General features: G+C 47.3%; 1 protein-coding gene across 2 annotated transcripts in view; it reads left to right on the top strand.

Annotated features, from left to right (window-relative positions):
* GRHL1 (grainyhead like transcription factor 1) overlaps positions 1 to 21280 on the top strand; it is a 69380-nt gene that overhangs the window by 24377 nt on the left and 23723 nt on the right. The window contains exons 9-15 of one of the 2 annotated variants that reach the window (XM_040224944.1): positions 7145 to 7303; positions 11206 to 11257; positions 12532 to 12671; positions 13745 to 13782; positions 16731 to 16822; positions 17159 to 17244; positions 20922 to 20986. In XM_040224944.1, coding sequence (XP_040080878.1) covers positions 7145 to 7303; positions 11206 to 11257; positions 12532 to 12671; positions 13745 to 13782; positions 16731 to 16822; positions 17159 to 17244; positions 20922 to 20986 — 632 coding nt within the window. Of the gene's footprint in view, positions 1 to 7144; positions 7304 to 11205; positions 11294 to 12531; positions 12672 to 13744; positions 13783 to 16730; positions 16823 to 17158; positions 17245 to 20921; positions 20987 to 21280 lie in introns of both variants that reach the window. The other variant, XM_040224943.1, reaches the window with a different exon arrangement.

Below are 21280 nucleotides of genomic sequence, written 5' to 3'. Positions count from 1 at the left end.
TAGGTGTTGGGAATCATGGCTGGACAGGTGGGTTGCATCACAGGCAGCTTTTGACTGATGAGGAATTTAGTCTGTCACATAGGCAGAGGTGAGCGATTGAATGCCGTTGAGTAAGAATAAATGATTAAGGTTCTGTAGTGATCCCGGTGTTCGGTGGTTGCCTAATGTCAGGGAAGCAGGCTCTCTCTTTTCATTTCCTGATTTGTGGCCATTTTATTGTTTAGACAGTCCTCTCCTAGGGGTTGGAAGAAAGGTGGGTTAATTTATGTAAATTTATATTAGCTTTTTTTTTTGGTTGTGTTTTTTTGTCTGTTCTGTGGGCAGGGCACTGTTATATGTATTTAAAGTTTTGTTAGGATTTGAAACTTGTTAAATTAAGATTTGGAGATAGATTTTTTATCTAGTGGATTTTTTAATCTACCTATGGTTTTTCTGTCTCTCATTAACTGTTTTTAATTCAGCACCAGTTAGGAGAAATGCAAAAAATATACTAAAAGCCGGGAAAAAAATTTTTTTAATGGATCACACATAATCCCTGCCATCAAGGTGCTTAGAGCAGCGGTCCCCGGCCTCTTTGGCACCAGGGGCCGGTTCTGCGGAAGACAGGTTTTCCACGGACAGGGTGGGGAGGACGGTTTCGGGATGATTCAGGCACGTGAGACTTACTGTGCACGCTCTCTCTATCATGATTACATCAGCCCCATCTCAGGTCGTCGGGCAGTAGGGGACCCTTGGCTTGCAGCACTCACAGGGTGACAGAATGGCCAGGGGTTCGGTAGAGGTGGCGTGTTCGGTGCTCTTGCCCCTTCCTTTCCCTGACCTCAGTGATGGGTGCAGAGGCCCTTGGCCTGAAAACGGCCACAGGGATGCTTCTTAACTACCACATGACAGATACTAATATGGAGCTGTGATTCTCTGGGGGTAGCTAGGGAAACGCATCTCAGAGAAGTCCTTTCAGTTGTTATTAGGTCTTTAGTCATAAGAGAGATGTCAGTAGCGAATGAAATAAAGGTTATCATAAATTGAGTGAGTGAAAGTCGCTCAGTCGTGTCCAACTCGTTTCGACCCCATGGACTACACAGTCCATGGAATTCTCCAGGCCAGAATACTGGAGTGGGTAGCCTTTCCCTTCTCCAGGGTATCTTCCCAACGCAGGGATCGAACCCAGATCTCCTGTATTGCAGGTGGATTCTTTACCAGCTGAGCCCCAAAAATAAGGATCCCCCCAAAGTGTGTATAAAAAGTCCTGTGAAGGAGGTGCGGAACTCGAATAGTGTGGAGCTGGCATATGGAGCCCTTGAGAACTCAGGTCCGTTCCTTCAGGCTCTTTCTCTAAGCTCTTCAGTTGTCCCCGTCACCGAGGTGACGTCACGTGGCTCAACTCTCACCTCTCACTTATGAGTGTTGCTTTGATACTTTATCATAATGTAAAAATTGGAGCCCTTAAAATGAAAAGGTTATTCCTTAAAAAAAAAAGTTTAATTAGGAAAATTTGATCCAAACCGTCATAAGGGTGGTTCAGAAGGTTCTCAGTGAATCTAAAGGTTCACATTTTGAAATTTTTCTTTCCTCGCATTGAGAAAACCATACTAGGAAAGTCAGAGGAAATGATTTTCACCAGTGTAGCGGCAATGTCATTGTCTTATAATAACGTGTAAAATTTCACCAAAATCAGGGGGGAAAAAAATTAAAGCTGTATTATCTGGCTCTCAGTTTCTTTCCTTGTATGTGAAGAATAATAGGGAGTGAGTATGACTGTTGTGGTATATTTTTGAGAAGAAAAGCCTTTTTGTTTATGAAAATTAGCCTAATATAACATATTTAAGTTAATCAGTCTCATCACTCAGCTTTTGACTAAACTGCTTATAACTTTTATGACTTCCACCTTATGAATTCTAATTACTTTGTTAGTGCTTTCTTTCTGTGAATTAGGTAGATAAACAATATTTCTAGAACTTCTCCCTACAAATGAAATTGACTTGTTTCAGCTCACACATCTGACTACTCCCTTTAGACTAGAGAGTCAGTAAGTTTTCTGGAATTTATGTCTTGGTTGGTGGTATAGATGATGAAGCCCCCGAAGAACGTGCAAGTTAAGAGTTTATAAAATCTGTTCTCAATCGCGTTCTCTCCGCCTGCTGGAATGTGAGCTGCTCACCGTGGCTATCTTCTGAGCACACTGGTTCCCTCTGTCTTCCTCCTCTCTTTCTTCCCATCTGAGGGGTGGCAGTGGGCACAGCAGCTGGCAGGTGAGCTGTATTGTGTGGCTGCCATAATGCTTCCTGGGAAAATCATCGTAAACTAGCTCAGGGTCTGATTGCTTGTTGGTTCTGTGCTTGTCAACATTTGGAATGAAAAAAACTCTATACAAGTTACTTCTTCGATAATGCAATTCTTTATTCTTTTATTTTTATTTTCAAACTGAGTTCTGAGGACAGAATTAAATCTTTTGAAAAACTCTAAGTACATGAAAACAAAATTAGATTTTTTGAAAAGTTCTAAGTTCGTGAATTCTCAGCTAGTAATGAGGAACTGTCTTAGAAAAATGGGCTGGACATTGAAAGAGGAATCTTGCCAAGCATCTTCCACCTGTTTAGCAGGGTTTTGTGTGTGTGTGGCGGCGGGGAGGGTTAGGTTTTTTTTCCTCTAGTGGTTTTGGATGGGGACATTGATTGCTCATCTTTTGAGTTTATGTTCCAATTATTTGAATAAAATCTAACTTTTCCTCTAAATAAGTGGTAAAAAAATATGAAAGTAGAGTAAGGGTCATTATTTGAGTTCTTAAAGATCTTTACGTCATTCTGAAGAAGGAAGGTTGTGTATCATTCAGCCTACTCTCAGATTTCAGATATAAGACTTTTTAAAGTATGTGTGTATCTGTGTGTGTCTGTGTGCATGCACACATACTTGTGTTTTATAGAGGAGGATGATGCGTAATAGTTCATCTTTCTATCTCTTTCCCACCTTCTTTAGCGGATATTGGAGTTTTTCTGTAATCTCATTATAGAAAGCATTTCTCTACACAGTGAGAATGGTCTGAACATTCTGTCTTATCCAGACATGGGTGACTTGGCCTGTTGTCCAAGATCAAATCAAGGCCAAGCTGCCAGGTAGAGCCAGCCCCTGGGGTTGACGCGGGTGAGGATCAGAACACCCCCGTCTTGTTGCTGCCCCAGGACCCGGGGCAGAGCTCTGTCTTGTGTCGTACATTTGCTGTTTCCCTGTCGAAAAGTGTGTCACCTTCCTAAATAAAGATTCCCGGACACCGCGCTTCTCCTTCAGGACTTGGTGTAGTCCCCTCCGCGAGCCTGGGCTGTGTTGATAGGGAGGGGGGTGTCCACGGGAGAGGTCACACTGGTGAGACGTCCCCAGCGCCTGTCTTCTCAGGAGGCCACTTGTGTGCAAAGTGGAAACGCCGAGTCGCAAAAAGGGCCTGACACTTTCTCACTGTTCCCACGTTGTGGTGATGTGAAGGTCAGTTACATCCCAGCGGCTTGGAGACTGCCCCTCAGGCCCTGGCCATCCAGCGGCCTGTTCGTCTGAGCAGTTTTTTCAAGACACCACCACCCTTCTCTGCTCACGTGTTGTTTGTGGCGGCGGCTTTAGCACCATCACTGCAGAGCTGGGTGGTTGCATTTGGCCCATGAAGGTGAAAACTCTTATCAGACCCTCTGCAGAAAAAGTTAGCCCACTCCTGGTTTAGATGAATACTTGAGAACTCCCTCATGTATCTCTGTTGTGTTTATTCACTCCTCTGTTTACATTTTCTTTCTCTTGTTAAAAACCTACGTGCTGAGCATGTGCTGTGACCCAGCCCCAGGAACAGAAAGGCTGGTCTCTGTCCTCCTTGGGGACGACACCAGCAGTCAGCCTGACACCCCCATCCAGACACACAGCCCATCCCCATTCATCAGTTCCTGTGAAAACCAAACGTCACACGAGGAATAAGCTTCAGTACAGTCTGACAGACCCCCCTTCTCTGGTCTGTTTATCTTCTAAACTAGGAATTCTTGAGGATTTGCATGACCTTGTTGAATAGTAAGGTTGAGCAGATGCTTTAATCTTTATCTTTCCATAGATTAAATGAATCTTATTATTTGATAGGATTGTATCTCTGTAAAAAAATTTTTTTAATATAAAAATGCCTGATGGGATAAATATAAACACATGTAAGCACATCTGAACTTCTTAAAGAAAGGAAATCATACATTGGAACTTGTTTTACTAACCTTAGAGTTTTGGAGCCAAAGGAGCTCTTTTATGGCTCAAAGTGTGTAAGTTCGTAAACAGTTAATTACTTGACAGCAGTGGTTTTCTCGGCCAACCACTAGAATGACCAGAGAGGACCTGAAACTGTCCTCAAGACCAAAACCCACCCCTGGCCACTGGGAGCAGGAACAGCAGGGGCGGCCCCACGGTCTCCGGTACAGGCTGACGGCCTGGACTTCCAGGCAACTCAGGGTGTCCAGTGCTCACACTTCCAGGCAGGCTGATGTTCTGGCCACACTTTGAGAACCACTGTTACACAAGATTCTTAATTTTATACAGGTAGTTAGTATGCTTGCTTTAAGTGGCAACCTTACATGGTACTCTTTTAAGAGTATGATGTGTAAAAGTTGATTGATAAACATATTACACAAAATTGTTGTTACTAGACTTACAGAGTAGGAATGTAGGGTTCATTGTCTTTCAGTATAAATTCCAACCTGGCACTGCAGTTAAAAGTCAGCTAGGGGTGGTCTCAACAACCCTGCGCTTGGCCAGTGGACCCTGGCCTATATCACAGCAGAGTTAGTGACAGAGCTGGGACCAAAACTGGATGCTTCGATTTTCAGACCAGAGCCTTTCCTGCTGACCACATCACCGCTTGCTAGGACGTCTGTACTGCATCTTGCCCCCTTGTCAGCCTTTGGTTGAGGCTTAGACACGGCATGCATGTCCCCCTCAGGGCCGGCATGTCCCCCTCAGGGCTGGCTGTCCCTGGGACTGTCCGGCATGTTCCCGTGCCGCCCTCGTCTTTCTCCCGCGGGCCTTTAGCCTGCTGACTCTGAACTTCGTGTTCCTGGACCAGACACTGCACATGCTGTTCACCTTTTACCGGTTTGTCTGCTTGTCTGCAGAGACAGGTGGCATTTTTTAATGCTGAGTTAAGGATGCTGTCCACTCTCTCGGATCCCATGTAGAAAACTGCCAGGTTTGGAAAGAGTTGGTGTTAAAAGATTGAAGAACGTATACAAGAAAGTGATCACAAGTGGTCGTGAACGGCAGGGAGAGTGGTGTCTCTCTGAAGGCTCCGTGTTTATACTGACCCTGGGATTTGGCGCCTGCTTACTTCTGCTCTGAATAGAAACTTGATGCTGGGAAGCCAGGGGAGGTTAGGTTTTAGGTTGGATTACTGTGAAATCCTCTTGTAAAGGGAATATCACTTGGGGGCAAAGACTTCCTGGAATTGTGGAGGGTAAGTGTAGTTTTCCCAGGCAGCTGTTTTTGAGTTAGGAATTGAGCCTTGCGGCCTAGAGTGATAAGAGAAAAGCCTAGATTTTCTACCAAGTTGTAAAATAGAAAATGTGACTGTTCGGTTACTGTATGCGTTCTGTTGTTTGCATGAACTGTTGTCTTTCTGTCTGCGATTCTGTTTGTCCTTCTTTCATTTATTCCATAGGCTAAGTTTTTAAGTTGGACTTATAGATTGTATATGAAATGGGTTTTAAAAAAACATATATGAAAAGGTATAAAGTCAAAGCCTTGAGCTTCTGTAGATCTGAAAATCACATGTGCTACTTCTGCCTGTGTATCTAGATGTATGTATTTAAAAAATTAGAGCAATTTGCTCATATGCTGAAAATTAGGTAAACGGAAAGAAAAAATGATAGGCAAGGTAAGGCAGTACTAGATCAGAAACTGTGCCAAGTATTAAGAAAGATGCCAACAGCTCTTGGACCTCTGCTCGATGTTCTGCGGCAGACTGGATGGGAAGGGGCTTGAGGGAGAGTTGATACGTGTATATGTGTGGCTGAGTCCCTTCGCTCTTCACCTGAAACTGTCGCAACATTGTTAATCAGCTAGACCCCAACACAAAATAAAGTTTTTATTAAAAAAGGTGCCAAATGGAGAAAATGGACCTAGCCTACTGAGTATTTACCATGTAGTTTGGGGCTTCCCTGATAGCTCAGTTGGTCAAGAATCTGCCTCCAATGTGGGATACCCCAGTTCAGTTCCTAGGTCAGGAAGATCCCCTGAAGGGAAAGGCTACCCACTCCAGTATTCTGGCCTGGAGAATTCCATGGACTGTACGGCCCATGGGGTTGCAAAGAGTCGGACACGACTGAGCAACTTCACTCGCTCACTAATAGTGCACCAGTGTAGCAGGTCTGTGTTTAGTCGTTAGGGCTGCTGGGTTGCAGCCTCATGGACTGGCCAGAATCCAGAATAAGGGTCTGGGGCCTTCGAAATGTGCCAGGCTGTTTTAAAAGCTGTAGTTCCAGTAATACCCACCATGTGGTGCTTATGCATCAGAAATGAATTCTAAAACGAAAGCATTGACTGGGAGCTCAAAACAGCTGTGGACTGGGCATGGGGAGGTTAAAATCCAGACTCACAGATATGGGGGTGGGGGTGGGGGACCCTGAGCATGTTCATGCTTGTGTACAGGATTAACCTGAGTCTCTGTAAGTAACAGCCTTCAGTGCCACTTTAATCATGTGACTCAGTGAGTTCATAAACTCCAGGATGTTGGAACATAGGTTTTACAGGTTATCTTAGGAGACGGTATAGACACAACTGCAGGCGGAATCCCCAAAGAGTTTGCAGCAGGCGCTCAAAAAGCTGCAAAGAGCACCTGTGCCCCTTGGAACTTTTAAAGACTACATCAAGAAAGACAACTGGCCTCATCCACCTTCCTAGTATTAAATAAGTGTTCTGGGAGGAGAAGTTACAGGGGTCAGAGCTGTCATTCCTATAACCAAAAGTGGTTTTAAATTAACCCCTTATTACCTCTTAAAAAAAATCTTCTTTTAAATGAGAAGACGAGCTCTCGTTTCAAACATAATCTGAATCATTTCCATGGTGTTGGTATTTTTACCAGGTGTGCAAGGGGTTACTGTTAGTGCCTGTTGCTTACAGAATCTTTTTCTTCCATTTGCAGGTTTTCATCTCTGTGAACTGCTTGAGCACAGACTTCTCTTCTCAGAAGGGTGTGAAGGGGTTGCCTCTGAACATCCAGATTGACACCTACAGCTATAACAACCGCAGCAACAAGCCTGTGCATCGGGCGTACTGCCAGATAAAGGTCTTCTGTGACAAGGTAAGGCCATCGATTGGATGTAGACACTTAGAATCCACCCTTCCTCATAGGAAAAGACCAGGGCCTTTCTTATACTTAAGTCCAGTAAGGATGTACTTTGAACTGTGGTGTTGGAGAAGTGGTGATGCTTTTGAATTGTGGTGTTGGAGAAGACTCTTGAGAGTCCCTTGGATTGCAAGGAGATCCAACCAGTCCATCCTAAAGGAAATCAGTCCTGAATATTTGTTGGAGGGATTGATGCTGATGCTGAAACTCCAATCCTTTGGCCAGCTGATGGGAAGAACTGACTCATTGGAAAAGACCCTGAAGCTGGCAAAGATTGAAGGCAGGAGGAGAAGGGGACGACAGGATGAGATGGTTGGATGGCATCACTGACTTGATGGACATGAGTTTGAACAAGCTCCGGGAGTTAGTGATGGATAGGGAAGCCTGGCGTGCTGCAATCTATGGGGTTGCAAAGAGTTGGACACTACTGAGCAACTAACAGAACTGAAGCATATATTGCTGATCACATAATATAGCTGATCTTAAATTAGTAGTTCATGTTTTAGCCATGCAAAATCACATAATTCAGGGGAGAAAACCAATCTCCTTTTGACTGAAAAACCAGAAGGGTCGATAAGCACGTTCTGTTGGGCGTGCCTGACAGGGTGGGACGCAGGGACACTGCGCCCAGTCCTGGGTGGGCCCTCAGCTCGCAGGGACCTGTGGGCAGTGGCCTGGAGTTGGAGCTCTTCCTGAGCTCTGTGTCCGAGGACTCCCAGTCTGCGTCGTCACTGGCACAGCTCCCTCCAGGCTTTTTGGCAGGTTGTCCGGCAGCTCACTAAGGCAGGGGAAGGTGAGCTTCAGATTCTTGCTGAGAGCAGCAGGTGGGTGGGAAGCGAGAGCATGGGCCCACATGATGTCAGTATCATTCCTTTTCTCTGCTGTGACTCCTTGTTTTCCGGAGAAGAGATGGGCACTTTTGCTGGGTGCAGCGCTCAGCTGGATTAAATCCTGAAAGAAGCTGGCAGGCCCTGGTGCCATGGGGATTGGAGACAGTGGTGTCCTCCAGAATGGGGCAGAACTGTCCACTGAACTAAGATTGAAGATGACTCTGACTTTTCCTACTCCGAAATACAGGGTTGTATTTTTTTTTCTTGCTAGTCTCCTCTTTTCATCCTGTTTGAACCTCTGTGTTATGAAGACTTTTTTAGAAGGTGCTAGGAACCCGGAAGGGAATTTGCCATCAGAGGCCTGGTGTCCTGACTTGTGCTTTGGGTGCACGGAACACTGTGTCGGCTCCAGGGGGTGAGCCTGAGACCTTCCAGGTCCAGAGGGCAGGTCCAGTGATGTTTATCAAGTACCTGCCATGTGCCTCGTCACGTTGTATCAGTTGTATTAGTCTTCTGTTGTTGCTGTTGACAAATGACCACAAACTTAGTGGCTCGAAACGACACGCATCTGTCATCTTCCAGTTCTGTAGGTCAGGGAGTCTGACCCAAGTCTTACTGGGCAAAAGTCAAGGTGCTGGAAGCCTGATTCCGTCTGGAGTCTCTCGTGGAGAACCCGTTCCCCTGCCTTTCCGCTGTCTAGGGCTGCCCGCAACCTTGGCTTGTGGCCACGCCCGCCTTGCGAGCCATCCTGCCCCCTCCTCCTCTGGCTCTTGCGCTGTGTGGACACTTGTGACTCTCCCTGTCTTGCAGTCAGCCCAGCCTCCTCCTCTTGTTGTGGAAGTGACGGAGGCCCAGGCTCTGGGCATCAGACGTGGGCATCTCTTAGGGGCCTCATTCCTCCTCTGTTCCCCCTGCCTGCCCCCCGCTTTCTCACATGCTGCATCTTAACCAGTGGTAAGTCACATCTGCTCTGGAGCAGAGGTCTCTGACCCCGACTCAGATTTTCTTCGTTCATGCCACATTCTTCTTAGAGCCAAAAGAAAAACAATTGTTATGTCCATGTCCTTTTTCTAAAAATTCTAGAGACAGGTTAAAGTTTTATCCATTTAATTAAAAAATTTTTTTCACATGTGCTCACATCTTTCCTGTGCCTTGTCCACACTGCTGCAGTCCCACCTATGTAGTTTTCATCTCTGGAAGATCAGTTTGGATCTATTTTATGTCTTCCAAGACTCTGCTTACCATGTTCAGTTTTTCCCACAGGCTCTTTGAGCGCATGGACTGTGGCTTTGGTAGCCTAGCCGTGGATTCCCGTGTCAGTTCTGGGTTGTTGCGGTGGTTCCATCCTCCGCCTCACTCGGGGTTTCCTGGCTCCTGGGATCTTACAGGACACCAAAGGCTGTGACCTTGACCTTGCTGGCTGTTGGGTGTGCCTGTCAGCCGTGAGTCTTCCTGAGCCTTGTCCTGAGATCTGGAGAACCTCCTTGGAAACAGTTGCATCTTCCAGGTCTTCTGTTGGATCTTCCAGGTCTGCTAGGCGGGTCTGGGGGCTTCCCTGGTGGCCCAGTGGTAAAGAACCCTCCTGCTAATGCAGGAGATGCAGGTTCTCGATCCCTGGGTCGCGAAGATCCCCCTGGAGAAGGAAATGGCAACCCACTCCAGTATTCTTGCCTGGGAAATCCCACAGACAGGGGAGCCTGGCAGGCTGCTGTCCATGGGGTTGCAAAGACTTTGATATGGAGTTATTTTTAGACCATCAGAAGGAACTGAGCAAGACACAGACCAACCCCAGATGGTAACGGTGAGGAGCCTGATGACCTTCGCCTGTTCTTCTCTGTCAGGGACGTAGAGTTTGCATCAGCATCATGTAGCAGTGGTAATGGGCAAGTTTGTGTGTATTGCTACATTAGTGATGTATCGATGAATGTAGAAGGTGGTTTTTCATTCCATATTTTAAAATGTTGTTTTATTGTATAATCATGCCAAATCAACTGGATGATTTTTATTGCCACTGTTTGCTATCAGAGAATGTATTTACTGAAGAATAAATAACCAGTTCTTTAACCAAAAAAAAGTGCTACTCACTCAGTCATGTCTGACTCTGCAACCCCATGAATTGCTGCTTGCTTATCTCCTCTGTCTGTGGGATTTTCCAGGCAAAAATCACTGGAGTGGGTTGCCATTCCCTTCTCCAGGGGATCTTCCCGACCCGGGGATCAAACCCAGATCTCCTGCATTGCAGGCAGATTCTTTACTGTGGAGCTACCAGGGAATGTGAATAACTTTGTCAACAAATCTACACCATCTAGAAATAAATGCAAGTAGGTCAAGCAAAATAGCAAACGAATAATTTTGTTTCCATTTCGCCTACTTGCTCAGTTTCAGGTTGCCTTCATTCTTAATGTACCTGTGGGGCCACCTGTGCAGCACTGCTGTTCTTTGTGTAGTTCTGTGTACCATGTGGGTATAGATCCTCTTTGTAGGCCTGGGAGTAAAGCTTTCCTTTTAAGTGACTGTGGATTTCTAGCTAAATATTTGCTCTTGTGAGTCATAGTTGGTTGGATCTATCACTTAGTCAATGCCAAGACCTTGGACAGAATCACAGTTTTCAGTAACCACATTGGCCGTACAGGACAGTATACTCAAAGTGGGATCAGCTTGTATTTTTTCCTCTCATTTTCTTGTTATTAGACGACAAGAAAAGTCACTTGTGTCTTTGAAGCCAGTGTGCGGTATGTTAGCTGATTTTCTTGGCTTCCATTTGACCTGGCCTCATCCATTGTTGAGGGGAATTCTGCTCTCTTAGTTTTTTAAACAAGGGTTTTCCTGTGATTTTTTTTCTAGTTTAAAAATAGTTTTAAGAAAGGGCTTTTTTAGAGGAAACTACCGCAATAAGCTCCACAAGTATAATAAGCAGTGCAGTTCATCTCCAAAGAGGAGGTATTTTCCCACCGAAGGTCAGGATAAGAGCTAAGCATTTTAAGAGGGCCAGTAAACAGAGCCGCGTCTTGTCTTCTCTCCACCCAGGGAGCCGAGCGAAAGATCAGAGATGAAGAACGAAAACAAAGCAAAAGAAAAGGCAAGTGCACTGACCCCAGCTCCCAGTTGAGCGCCTGTAAGTAGAAGTGTTTCTTCTGCCAAGTGTTTTAGACCTTTTCGTTCCAACAGTAACTCAAGTTTGTAAACAGAAGCTAGCATAGTACGTATTTTCTTCTTACTGCTGAGAAGTGATAGCTTTGCTTCCTTCAACCAGGAAGCAAGGACTGACGAGGGCCTGAACTAAGTCGTGCTCAGGGAACTCCAGGAAGGAGTCCTGAGTTTTTCCAGAGTTCAGACGATTTTGGCCCTCAGTTCTGGCTCCCGTTCCTGACAAATAACACACGTTCCACCCGAATAGCTGATGATGAGATTGGAACTGGCCTATATTTTTAAGAGTAATAGTAACACCCTTTGGAATTCAGGTTGTCTTAATTTGAAATAGCATGGTGTTCTTCTGTCAGATATTCTTAACATTTGCAGAATCTGTAGGGCTTCTGTTTGGACGTTGCACTGAGAAAGCTTTTTTTTTTTCTTTTTCCTTTTTAATATGGCCAGCATTCATATTCACAGAATCCCGTAGCTCTCAGCTAAAAGGAAGGAAAAAAGCGCACGCTCTGCACAGCTGGAGCTCGGACGGCTGCAACTGCTTTCTGCATGGCCGGTGCCCAGCAGATGTGGCCTGAGCATGCCCGTCCGGGCTCTGCTGCTGGCCTCACAGTGCAGCTCAGGAGATGTCCCTTCAGAGAGCCACTCAGCAGCTTGGAAAGCTCATCTCTAAGCACCTCAGGGCCGGAGGCTGGGGGTTGGTGGAGTCTGTAATTTAGTAAATAAAGAGTTAGACAGTCATGTATGTTGTCTCTCCGCCTCCCTGGCATTCGGTTCTGAAGATGAAAGTCTGGAGTTGAGGTGCCTGTTCTGAAGTCAAGAGTACACTGCTGTCAGAACAGATTACCTAATGAGGAGATCCAGGGTGAAACTACCTCTAAATTATGTTTATACAATCGTTAAGTTTTAGCCTTTCAGGCAGAAGTATCACATACTTTGTCTGTGTTCTGGATCTTTCTCTGTGTGTGTGTGTCTTTGTGTTTAAACATGGCTTTTTCTCTCCTGCCTTTGGTAAGATGTCCGATTGATTTTAGTGCAAATACAAACACATTAAGTGTAATTTTTCGCAGTTCAGGCAGCATGACCTGTATCTGCTGTTCTGCTATAATTTAAGTTTCTTAAACAAGGAAGATGCTCTGTAGCCTGCCTGCAGTCTGGGAATAGAAGCTGCTGACTGTGGTGTCCTCGTGTTATTTATTTTTTTTTCAGTTTCCGATGTCAAAGTGCCGCTTCTTCCCTCTCACAAACGCATGGACATCACGGTTTTCAAGCCCTTCATTGATCTTGACACCCAGCCTGTCCTCTTCATCCCTGACGTGCACTTTGCCAGTCTTCAGCGGGGTGCTCACGTAGGTAACCCGGATCCCAGGGTGACTGCTAAGAGGCGACAGGTCACAGAAGGAGAGTCTTTGGCAAACAGAAGCCAGAGCTTGGTGAGGTCTGCCCAGGGTTAGGGATCAGCTCTTTGGAGTGTCTGGTTTGGGCAATGTATCGTTCTCACAGTCGGGTGTGTGTAAGCATCATTGCCGTGGAACTGCAGCCCCAGACCTGCCGACTTAATTCTGTATGGATGTTATCTGCTGGTGTCTTCAGCTCTTTAAAAGGCACTGGAATAATAACGTGAAGTTGAGTCTGTGATCTTGTGAATTTCACTTCCATGGGTCTGGACAGAGGGGAAAAGCTGGAGGAATACCAGGAGTGGGATCCTTAATAGGATGAAGGGTGTCTGAGCGCTCTCCTCGCAGTTTCAGTTAGGGGACTGTCACTGGCACATGTTTGGTCGTGTCTCGGCCACTAATCTGAAATTTATCAAAGCTGCAGTCATGCTCTACTTGGAGCAGAAGCTCAGTGGAGGTTGGGCTTGGGCGGACTGGAGCATGCCCTCCACCTGAGTTCAGGTAGATGCCCCAGAGACGTATGCCGGGAGCTTTGTACAGAGATTCCGACAGACAGATGTGTTTGCAGAGTTCTTCAGAAAAGGCACTGCCAGGGTGTCCAGTTTCTCATGGGTCTAGGGTGAGCAGGGCTCACTAATCGTGTGCTATAAAGGGCCCAAGAATAAACATTTTAGGCTTTTTGGGGGTTGAAGGCTCTCTGTTGTGACTTGCATCTACTATTGTGGGGCCAAAATCACCATAAACACTGTGCCAGAAATGGGCGTGGCTATGCACCAGTAAATACTGTATTTACATAAATGGGCATCAGGCCAGACTTGGTTCATGGGGTGTAGTTTGCCAGCTCCTGAACTGGAGGAGTTCAAGACATCTTTAAGAATCTGGTCATTGAATAATAAGGCTAACGGATTTTGTGTGAGATTGGTTACATTCCAAATTACTTTCGTTTTAGGAATAATTTGTTTAAGGTCTGAAATACTTTAGCATATGCTTGAAAAACAATCTTTTTTTTTTCCCCTTGGTCTTAGGTCCTTCCCATTGCCTCAGAAGAGTTGGAGGGTGAAGGGTAAGGTTTATGTTTTGTTTTACTAAATTCTTTTTATTTTGAAACATTCTCAAACCTCTAGAATAATTACAGTACAAAGAACTCCCTTTTTCCTGAGCCGCTGGAGAGTAAGTTGCTGGCAGTGACCCAACACCCCTGCGTCCTTGGTTGTTGTTGTTCAGTTGCTCAGTCGTGTCTGACTCTTTGCGACCCCATGGACTGCAGCACGCCAGGCCGCCCTATCCATTACCAGCTCCCAGAACTTGCTCAAACTCATGTGCATTGAGTCAGTGATGCCATCCAACCATCTCATCCTCTGTCGTCCCCTTCTCCTCCTGCCTTCAATCTTTTCTCAGCATCAGGGTCTTTTCCAGTGAGTCAGTTCTTTGAATCCGGTGGCCAAAGTGGTGGAGCTTCAGCTTCAGCATCAGTCCTTCCAATGAACATTCAGGACTGATTTCCTTTAGGATAGACTGGTTGGATCTCCTTGCAGTCCAAGGGATTCTCAAAAGTCTTCTCCAACACCACAGTTCAAAAGCATCAATTCTTCGGTGCTCAGCTTTCCTTATAGTCCAACTCTCATATCCACACATGACTACTGGAAGAACCATAGCTTTGACTAGACGGACCTTTTTAGGCAAAGTGATGTCTCTGCTTTTTAATACTCTGTCTAGGTTTGTATGTTTCCACAAATGAGGATGTTCCCCTGCATAACACAGTCAGAATGTTGACATCAAGGCACAGTACCAGCTAGTCCAGGCTTTGCTAATTGTTCCAAAAACATCCTTTATGGCAAAAAAAAGGGTCCTTTTCAGACTCACACAGGGTCTTTCGTTGTCCTGGCTCCTGAATCTCCTTCCATCGGGAATAGCCTCCGCCTCTCCTTGGCTTTCCTGAGCTAATGCTTCTGCAGGTCACACTCCCGCCGTTTTGTAGGCTGTCCCACTGTCTGGGTCTGTCCGTGGTTTCCTCTCAGGGTGGATGATGCATCTGGGCAGGACTGGCACAGACGAGGCCCTGCTCTCAGCGTGTCCTGTCGGGGACATGTATTTTCAGGGCACTTCCCCGCTGGCGATGTTCGCTCTGGTCACTTGATTCAGACACGCTCTGCCAGGCTTCTCTGCTGTATAGTGAAACTCTTTCTCCTCTTGTAGGTGTTTTGAGGGGAGGTGCCTTGTAAACATCTCACTCCTTGTCAGGCTTTTAATTTCTCATTTGCATTACATCAGCATGGGCTTGTGGTTTCCCATTGTATTCAATACGCTGTGATCATCGTTGTTTACTCTGCTGATATGGTCCCAGGGCCAGCGGGGTCCCTCTCGCTTGCTCCTGGATCACTCCGGCTCGACCTTCCTGCCCTCACTGCTCCAGCACTTCCTCACCTTCAGGCATGGCATCTACCAGGCACTTGTTTTTCTGCCCTACTCTGGCCCTGAAATCAGCCTCTGCTCTAAGAAACCCAGGTTCCTTGTGGAGATCGAGCTTCGGAAAGCCGGAGGAGGCCCCTGGGTGTGCTGTGATGGTGTTGATGCCCCCTGCTCCCAGGGGCACCCTTCTTAGCCTCGCTGGCAGCCCTCCCACCCAGCGCTCCACCTGCCCAGTGCTCCACCAGGTGAGGGTCTGGTCATCTTCTGTGAGCCATCCCGGCTCCCCACGTCCACCCAAATGGGCCACGGGCCTCGCGGAAGACAGGCTCTCCGCAGCCTCTCTAACTCATGTGCTCAGACCTGAGTCCTGCAAGTACTTTCATGGGAGAGCTCTTCTGTGCTGGAAGCTGAGACACAGCATTTTAAGGTCCAGCTGCTATTCTTAAAGTGATGGTTCTGCTCAGAAGCTCGCACTTACTTCATTTTCAGTTTTTTTTTTTTTCCACTATTTTCTTCCTCACTCACTGAGCCTCACAACAGTGAGCTCACTGTGACTTGTGCTTTTGATAGCCAGTCCCACTGGTCTCTTCACTTCTTTCTTCATGAAAGTCGCTCAGTCATGTCCGACTCTTTGTGACCCCATGGACTGTAGTTCATGGAATTCTCCAAACCAGAATACTGGAATGGGTGGCCTTTCCCTTCTCCAGGGGATCTTCCCAACCCAGGAATCGAACCCAGGTCTCCCGCATTGCGGGTGGATTCTTTACCAGTTGAGCCACCAGGGAAGCCCAAGAATACTGGAGTCGGTAGCCTATCCCTGCTCCAGGGGATCTTCCCAACCCAGGAATCGAACCGGGGTCTCCTGCGTTGCAGGCAGATTCTTTACCAACTGAGCTATCAGGGAAGCCCTTCTTTCTTCATATACACCTGGAAATGTTCCCCCTCCCTTTGTATTTCCGCCAGCACTGCTGTATTTTGGGGGTTTGATGCTGTGATTATCTCCAGAGTCGTCCCATTTGTCTTCTGCTCGTAGATCCTGGTGTCCGCTCCAGTCTCTGCCACACCTCGATTGTAGCCTTCTTGACTCTGAACGACCCCCTGATCACTGCAACATAAAAGTCTAAACTTCCCGAGAGCTGAGTGATTGAGGTTTTCTGGATTAGATTCATCTTCCTCCGGGACTTTCTGTCTCAGCCAGCCTGGCTGAGCATTTTCCCGCTCACACATCCTCCCTCTTTTGACGTGCTCTCTCCTCTGTTACCACCTTCACGTGCATCTCACATCCCACCTCCTTCATAAGTTTTTTTTTTTTCCTGAAGAGAAACCCCATTCCCGAGAGGGCAGCGGGAGCTGTGTGAGAGCAACAGGGGTGTCTGGTAGGCTCCTGAGTGTGGTCCCCCTCTGCTATTCGGTCGCACGAGCCCGGGTCAGTCAGCTTCTTCCCTTGAGCTCTAGATTTTCATCCACAAAATAAAGGCTGGCCCATTTTAAAACGAAGGACATTTTAAATGTAAAACCCAATGATAACACCTGGAAACTCCTTTTGTTTCTGCAAGTGATTGAAAGTGAAGTCACTAATTGCACACCTCGGATCATCTGCAGGTCCAGCTTGAAGAGGGGGCCGTATAGCTCGGAAGACGACTTTGTGATCCCGCCTCCTGCTAAGCTGACCCGGGTAGAAGAACCAAAGAGAGGTGTGTTGGTTTACGTTTCGTAGTGGGAGTTTTCAGTGGGAAGTGAGCTCTGAATCCAACCAAAGTATGAATTCCTCAAACAGACCTCATCAGTGTTGACTTCCCTTGAGTGATCCTCCATCAGAGCAGCTCTTCCTGGCTTGAGCTGGGACTTCCAGCAGAGTTAAAAAGAAGCTGAAAGCTGTGTTCCTTGAGACAGATTTTATACTGGTTCATGTTTGCTGTCCTTAATGTGGACGTCTCTTTTTATTTTTCCCAATACCCACAATCCATTTTCTTGTTTTTCTCCTATCAATGAATTACACTTTTCCCTCCTTCTTCCCCACTGGGGATCAGTGCTGCTCTACGTGCGGAAGGAGTCAGAAGAAGTCTTCGATGCCCTGATGCTCAAGACTCCATCCTTGAAAGGCCTGATGGAAGCTGTAAGTAGTAGGAGCTTCATAATCCTCTTACTTGCACAGAATTCGATCAGAACAAATTTTACCAGCCTGTCCAGGTTCCTCGGTGGTGCTAAAGCCTTTCCTGAGTCCCAGCACCTTGTCTGTGGCCGAGGCACGTGCCACGTTTCACCCCGACCCCCACCCCCCTAGCTTAGTCTTCAGCAGTTGCAGGGTTGTACCTACCTCACACCACTGTGCCCAGCACGCCCATTGGTAGATAGTAATCACCCACCAGTGTCTAGTCCACTGAACTGAGTGGATTTGTAATGACCCTTGGAATGGTTTAACTTTCCTGTGCTTGGTTAAAGAGAGACTGCCACTTAACAGACTACTTAGAAGCCAACAACAAAAAAATTATTTCTATCAAAATCTTGAAAACTTCCACACATAAAACAGTGGCTCCTTCATCGGCCTTTGGAACTCCTGATCTTGGGGAATGACTGAATTTGTGTCAAGACCTTACCCGAAGCCGATTTGTGAAAAGGCAGAGTTGTGACCAGAGGTGACCACAGCCAGGTGATTTAAAGTGAAGTCACTAGTTGCACACTTCTGATCACCAGCATGTCCAGCTTGAGAAGGGGCCCATACAACTTTGATGGCTTGGAGATCCTTCTGTCGCAGCATCTCAGCAAATGGCCCAAGAGCACACTGACCCCAGCCTGCCCTTGGGGACATCATAGAGACACGAGAAGGGTGCCAGGCTGATCCCTGTTTTGGCTTTGCCCCAGAGTGAAATTCAAGGGGTCAGCACTGTCTTGATATGTATCCACCTCGGGCCCCTGTAAATCATTGGAATCTGTGAGCTCAAAGTGAGTCCATAACTCGACTGGAAGCAGGTTTCCCCTGACTACTGCCGAATGTTGAATTCATTTAACAAACATTTGTGAAGGGCCTGCTTTGTGCCAGGCACTGTTCTTGGCACTGGAGATATAGGAGTACATGACCCAGTGCGGAATGGAGTTTACATTCTGGTTACAAAGATGGCTACAGTGAAATCGGCAGAGGCCGCTGTGTAATTTTCCAGGTAGCACTGATGGATGCGGGGAGAAATATCAGTAACCTCAAATATGCAGATGACATCACCCTTATGGCAGAAAGCGAAGAACTAAAGAGCCTCTTGATGAAAGTGAAAGAGGAGAGTGAAAAAGTTGGCTTAAAGCTCAGCATTCAGAAAACTAAGATCATGGCATCTGGTCCCATCACTTCAGGGCAAATAGATAGGGAAACAGTGGAAACAGTGAGAGACTTTATTTTTTGAGGCTCCAAAATCACTGCAGATGGTGATTGCAGCCATGAAATTAAAAGACACTTGCTCCTTAGAAGAAAAGTTATGACCAAGCTAGATAGCATATTCAAAAGCAGAGACATTACTTTGCCAACAAAGGTTCGTCTAGTCAAGGCTGTGGTTTTTCCAGTAGTCATGTATGGATGTGAGAGTTGAACTATAAAGAAAGCTGAGCGCAGAAGAATTGATGCTTTTGAACTGTGATGTTGGAGAAGACTCTTGAGAGTCCCTTGGGCTGCAGGGAGATCCAACCAGTCTATCCCAAAGGAAATCAGTCCTGAATATTCATCGGAAGGACTGATGCTGAAGCTGGAACTCCAATACTTTGACCACCTGATGCAAAGAACAGACTCATTTGAAAAGACCCTGAAGCTGGGAAAGATTGCAGGAGAAGGGGACGACAGAGGATGAGATGGTTGGGTGGCATCACCGACTCAACGGGCATGAGTTTGAGTAAGTTTCAGGAGCTGGTGATGGACAGGGAAGCCTCGTGTGCTGCAGACCATGGGGGTCGCACAGAGTCGGACACTGAGCGACTGGACTGAATTGAACTGATGGATGCTACAGGGAGAATTAAAGCAGTGCAGGGGGTGGCAGCTAGGGGGTGCTGCCGCTCGGTCTCTGGGAAGCGGGTGTCACCGCAGCTCCTCCCCTGCACCTCAGCCAGCGGCGCCCAGCGCCACCTGTCGCCCTCTGCTCTGGGTCATTCGGCTTCCTGTGACTTCTCCCGGTTCCTCTGCTTCCTTGTCTCCTGATAGCCCCTCTTCACTTCTTGATGATGGAGAGAGAGGAAAGCATGGAAAAGACTGGGACTCGCTGTGCCAAATATAATTCATTCACAGTGCTTAAGGAATTCATCCCAGGCTCCCATCTCCTGGCCTGGGGGTTTCATAAACACAGTGATAGTCCAGTGGTACAGAAAAGAGGTGAACGTGTATGATGGCAGCTTGGATGTGGTTCAGTGTGCACGGTGTATCTTTGTTAGATTGAAAATGATCTGCAGGCCAGTCTTCCGAGGCCGAGATTTCAGGGCTGCCCAGAGCCGTGCTCTTCAGATCAAGGGTGGGCAGGGTGGTGACCCCTGGGTGGGAGCGGTCTGGATACCTCCTCAGGTAGCAGTGTCTGACCTAGATTGAATCAGCCCCTGGTCCTTGGAGTAGCTGTCCCCTCCCTGTGCAGACAGCTCCATGCCCGAGAGGAAACCTCCAGAGCTCACTGCACTGTGTGGACCCTGCGCCCCTGGTCGGGAGGGAAGGTGGGCCAGGACCGGGGCCCTCGGCCACGCCTCAGCCAGAGCCCACTGCCCTGCAGAGAGGCTCCGCCCCCAACGAGGCGCTGGCCTGGCTGTGGCCAGGGCCCTTGGATGTTCCTTCTGAGCTGGGGAATCAAACAGTTCCTTCCTTCCGGTGAGTCTGTATCCGAAATGAACTCCTGCTTTGGGCTGGACACGCCTTAATCCCATGATAGTCGTGGGGTATGTGAGGTGAGGGTCTCTCTTTCCTGTTGAGAGGAGGCCAAGGGTTAAAACAGTCACCTGCCAGTGGAAACTGAGTCAGAACTGGCACTGTTTAGGTGTGTCCCACTCCAGAGTGAGGCCTTTGTGCACTGAGTAAAGTGCCTAGGCAGGATGTTTGTCAACACTCATGGAGCCTGCAGCTAAGAGAGGGGCCCATGTGGACATCAGCATGCTCGGAGCTCACAGCTCAGAGGGGGGCCCACGTGGATGCCAACATGCGTGGAGCCTGCAGCTCAGAGAGGGGCCCACGTGGACATCAGCATGCTCGGAGCTCACAGCTCAGAGAGGGGCCCACGTGGACATCAGCATGCTCGGAGCTCACAGCTCAGAGAGGGGCCCACGTGGACATCAGCATGCTCGGAAGCTCACAGCTCAGAGAGGGGCCCACGTGGACATCAGCATGCTCAGAGCTCACAGCTCAGAGAGGGGCCCATGTGGATGCCAACATGCGTGGAGTGCTCAGCTCAGAGAGGTGGACCGAGGACTTTAGTTTTCTTGTTGCAGCAGCGTTCACTCATCAGACAGGACAAGTACAGCACACGGATTTGGGGTGGAAAGAGTAGGTCTGTACTTTCTCTGTAAACACACTGCTCTGTAAGGTATTAATTCCAAAACACCATGGCCATATAATAGAGTTGTGACATCTGTGACTTTGGGAAGCAACAGACCCCTGATTCCAGCTCTCTCCAAAGGCGGGTAGCCCCTCCTACCCAGGATAGACAGGCCCTCATCTGTGTCTTTGTGTGTGCACATGTGAGAAACAGAAAGCCAAGTGTCTGTACCACTGTGTGAAGGTATTTGTTTTGTCAAGTCATGAACACAGAACTTTGTAATATTATTTTTCTTTTGTTCTTTTAGATCTCTGACAAATATGATGTTCCCCAAGAAAAGATTGGGAAAATCTTCAAGAAGTGTAAAAAAGGGTGAGTGCTGACTGGCAACCTGAGAGCCTCTGATGTCAGCGCCACACAGCAGAGACTAGGAGTGATGTCAGTGTTATAGAACAGAGACTAAGAGTGATGTCAGTGTTATAGAACAGCCCCTCTGAGTGATGTCAGTCATAGAACAGCCCCTCGGAGTGATGTCAGTGTCACAGAGCAGCCCCTCGGAGTGATGTCAGTGTCACAGAACAGCCCCTCAGAGTGATGTCAGTGTCACAGAACAGCCCCTCGGAGTGATGTCAGTGCCACAGAACAGCCCCTCGGAGTGATGTCAGT

Source organism: Oryx dammah, unplaced genomic scaffold (assembly GCF_014754425.2).
Source record: "Oryx dammah isolate SB20612 unplaced genomic scaffold, SCBI_Odam_1.1 HiC_scaffold_25, whole genome shotgun sequence".
NCBI lineage: Eukaryota > Metazoa > Chordata > Mammalia > Artiodactyla > Bovidae > Oryx > Oryx dammah.
This window is presented reverse-complemented; position numbering and strand designations above follow the sequence as displayed.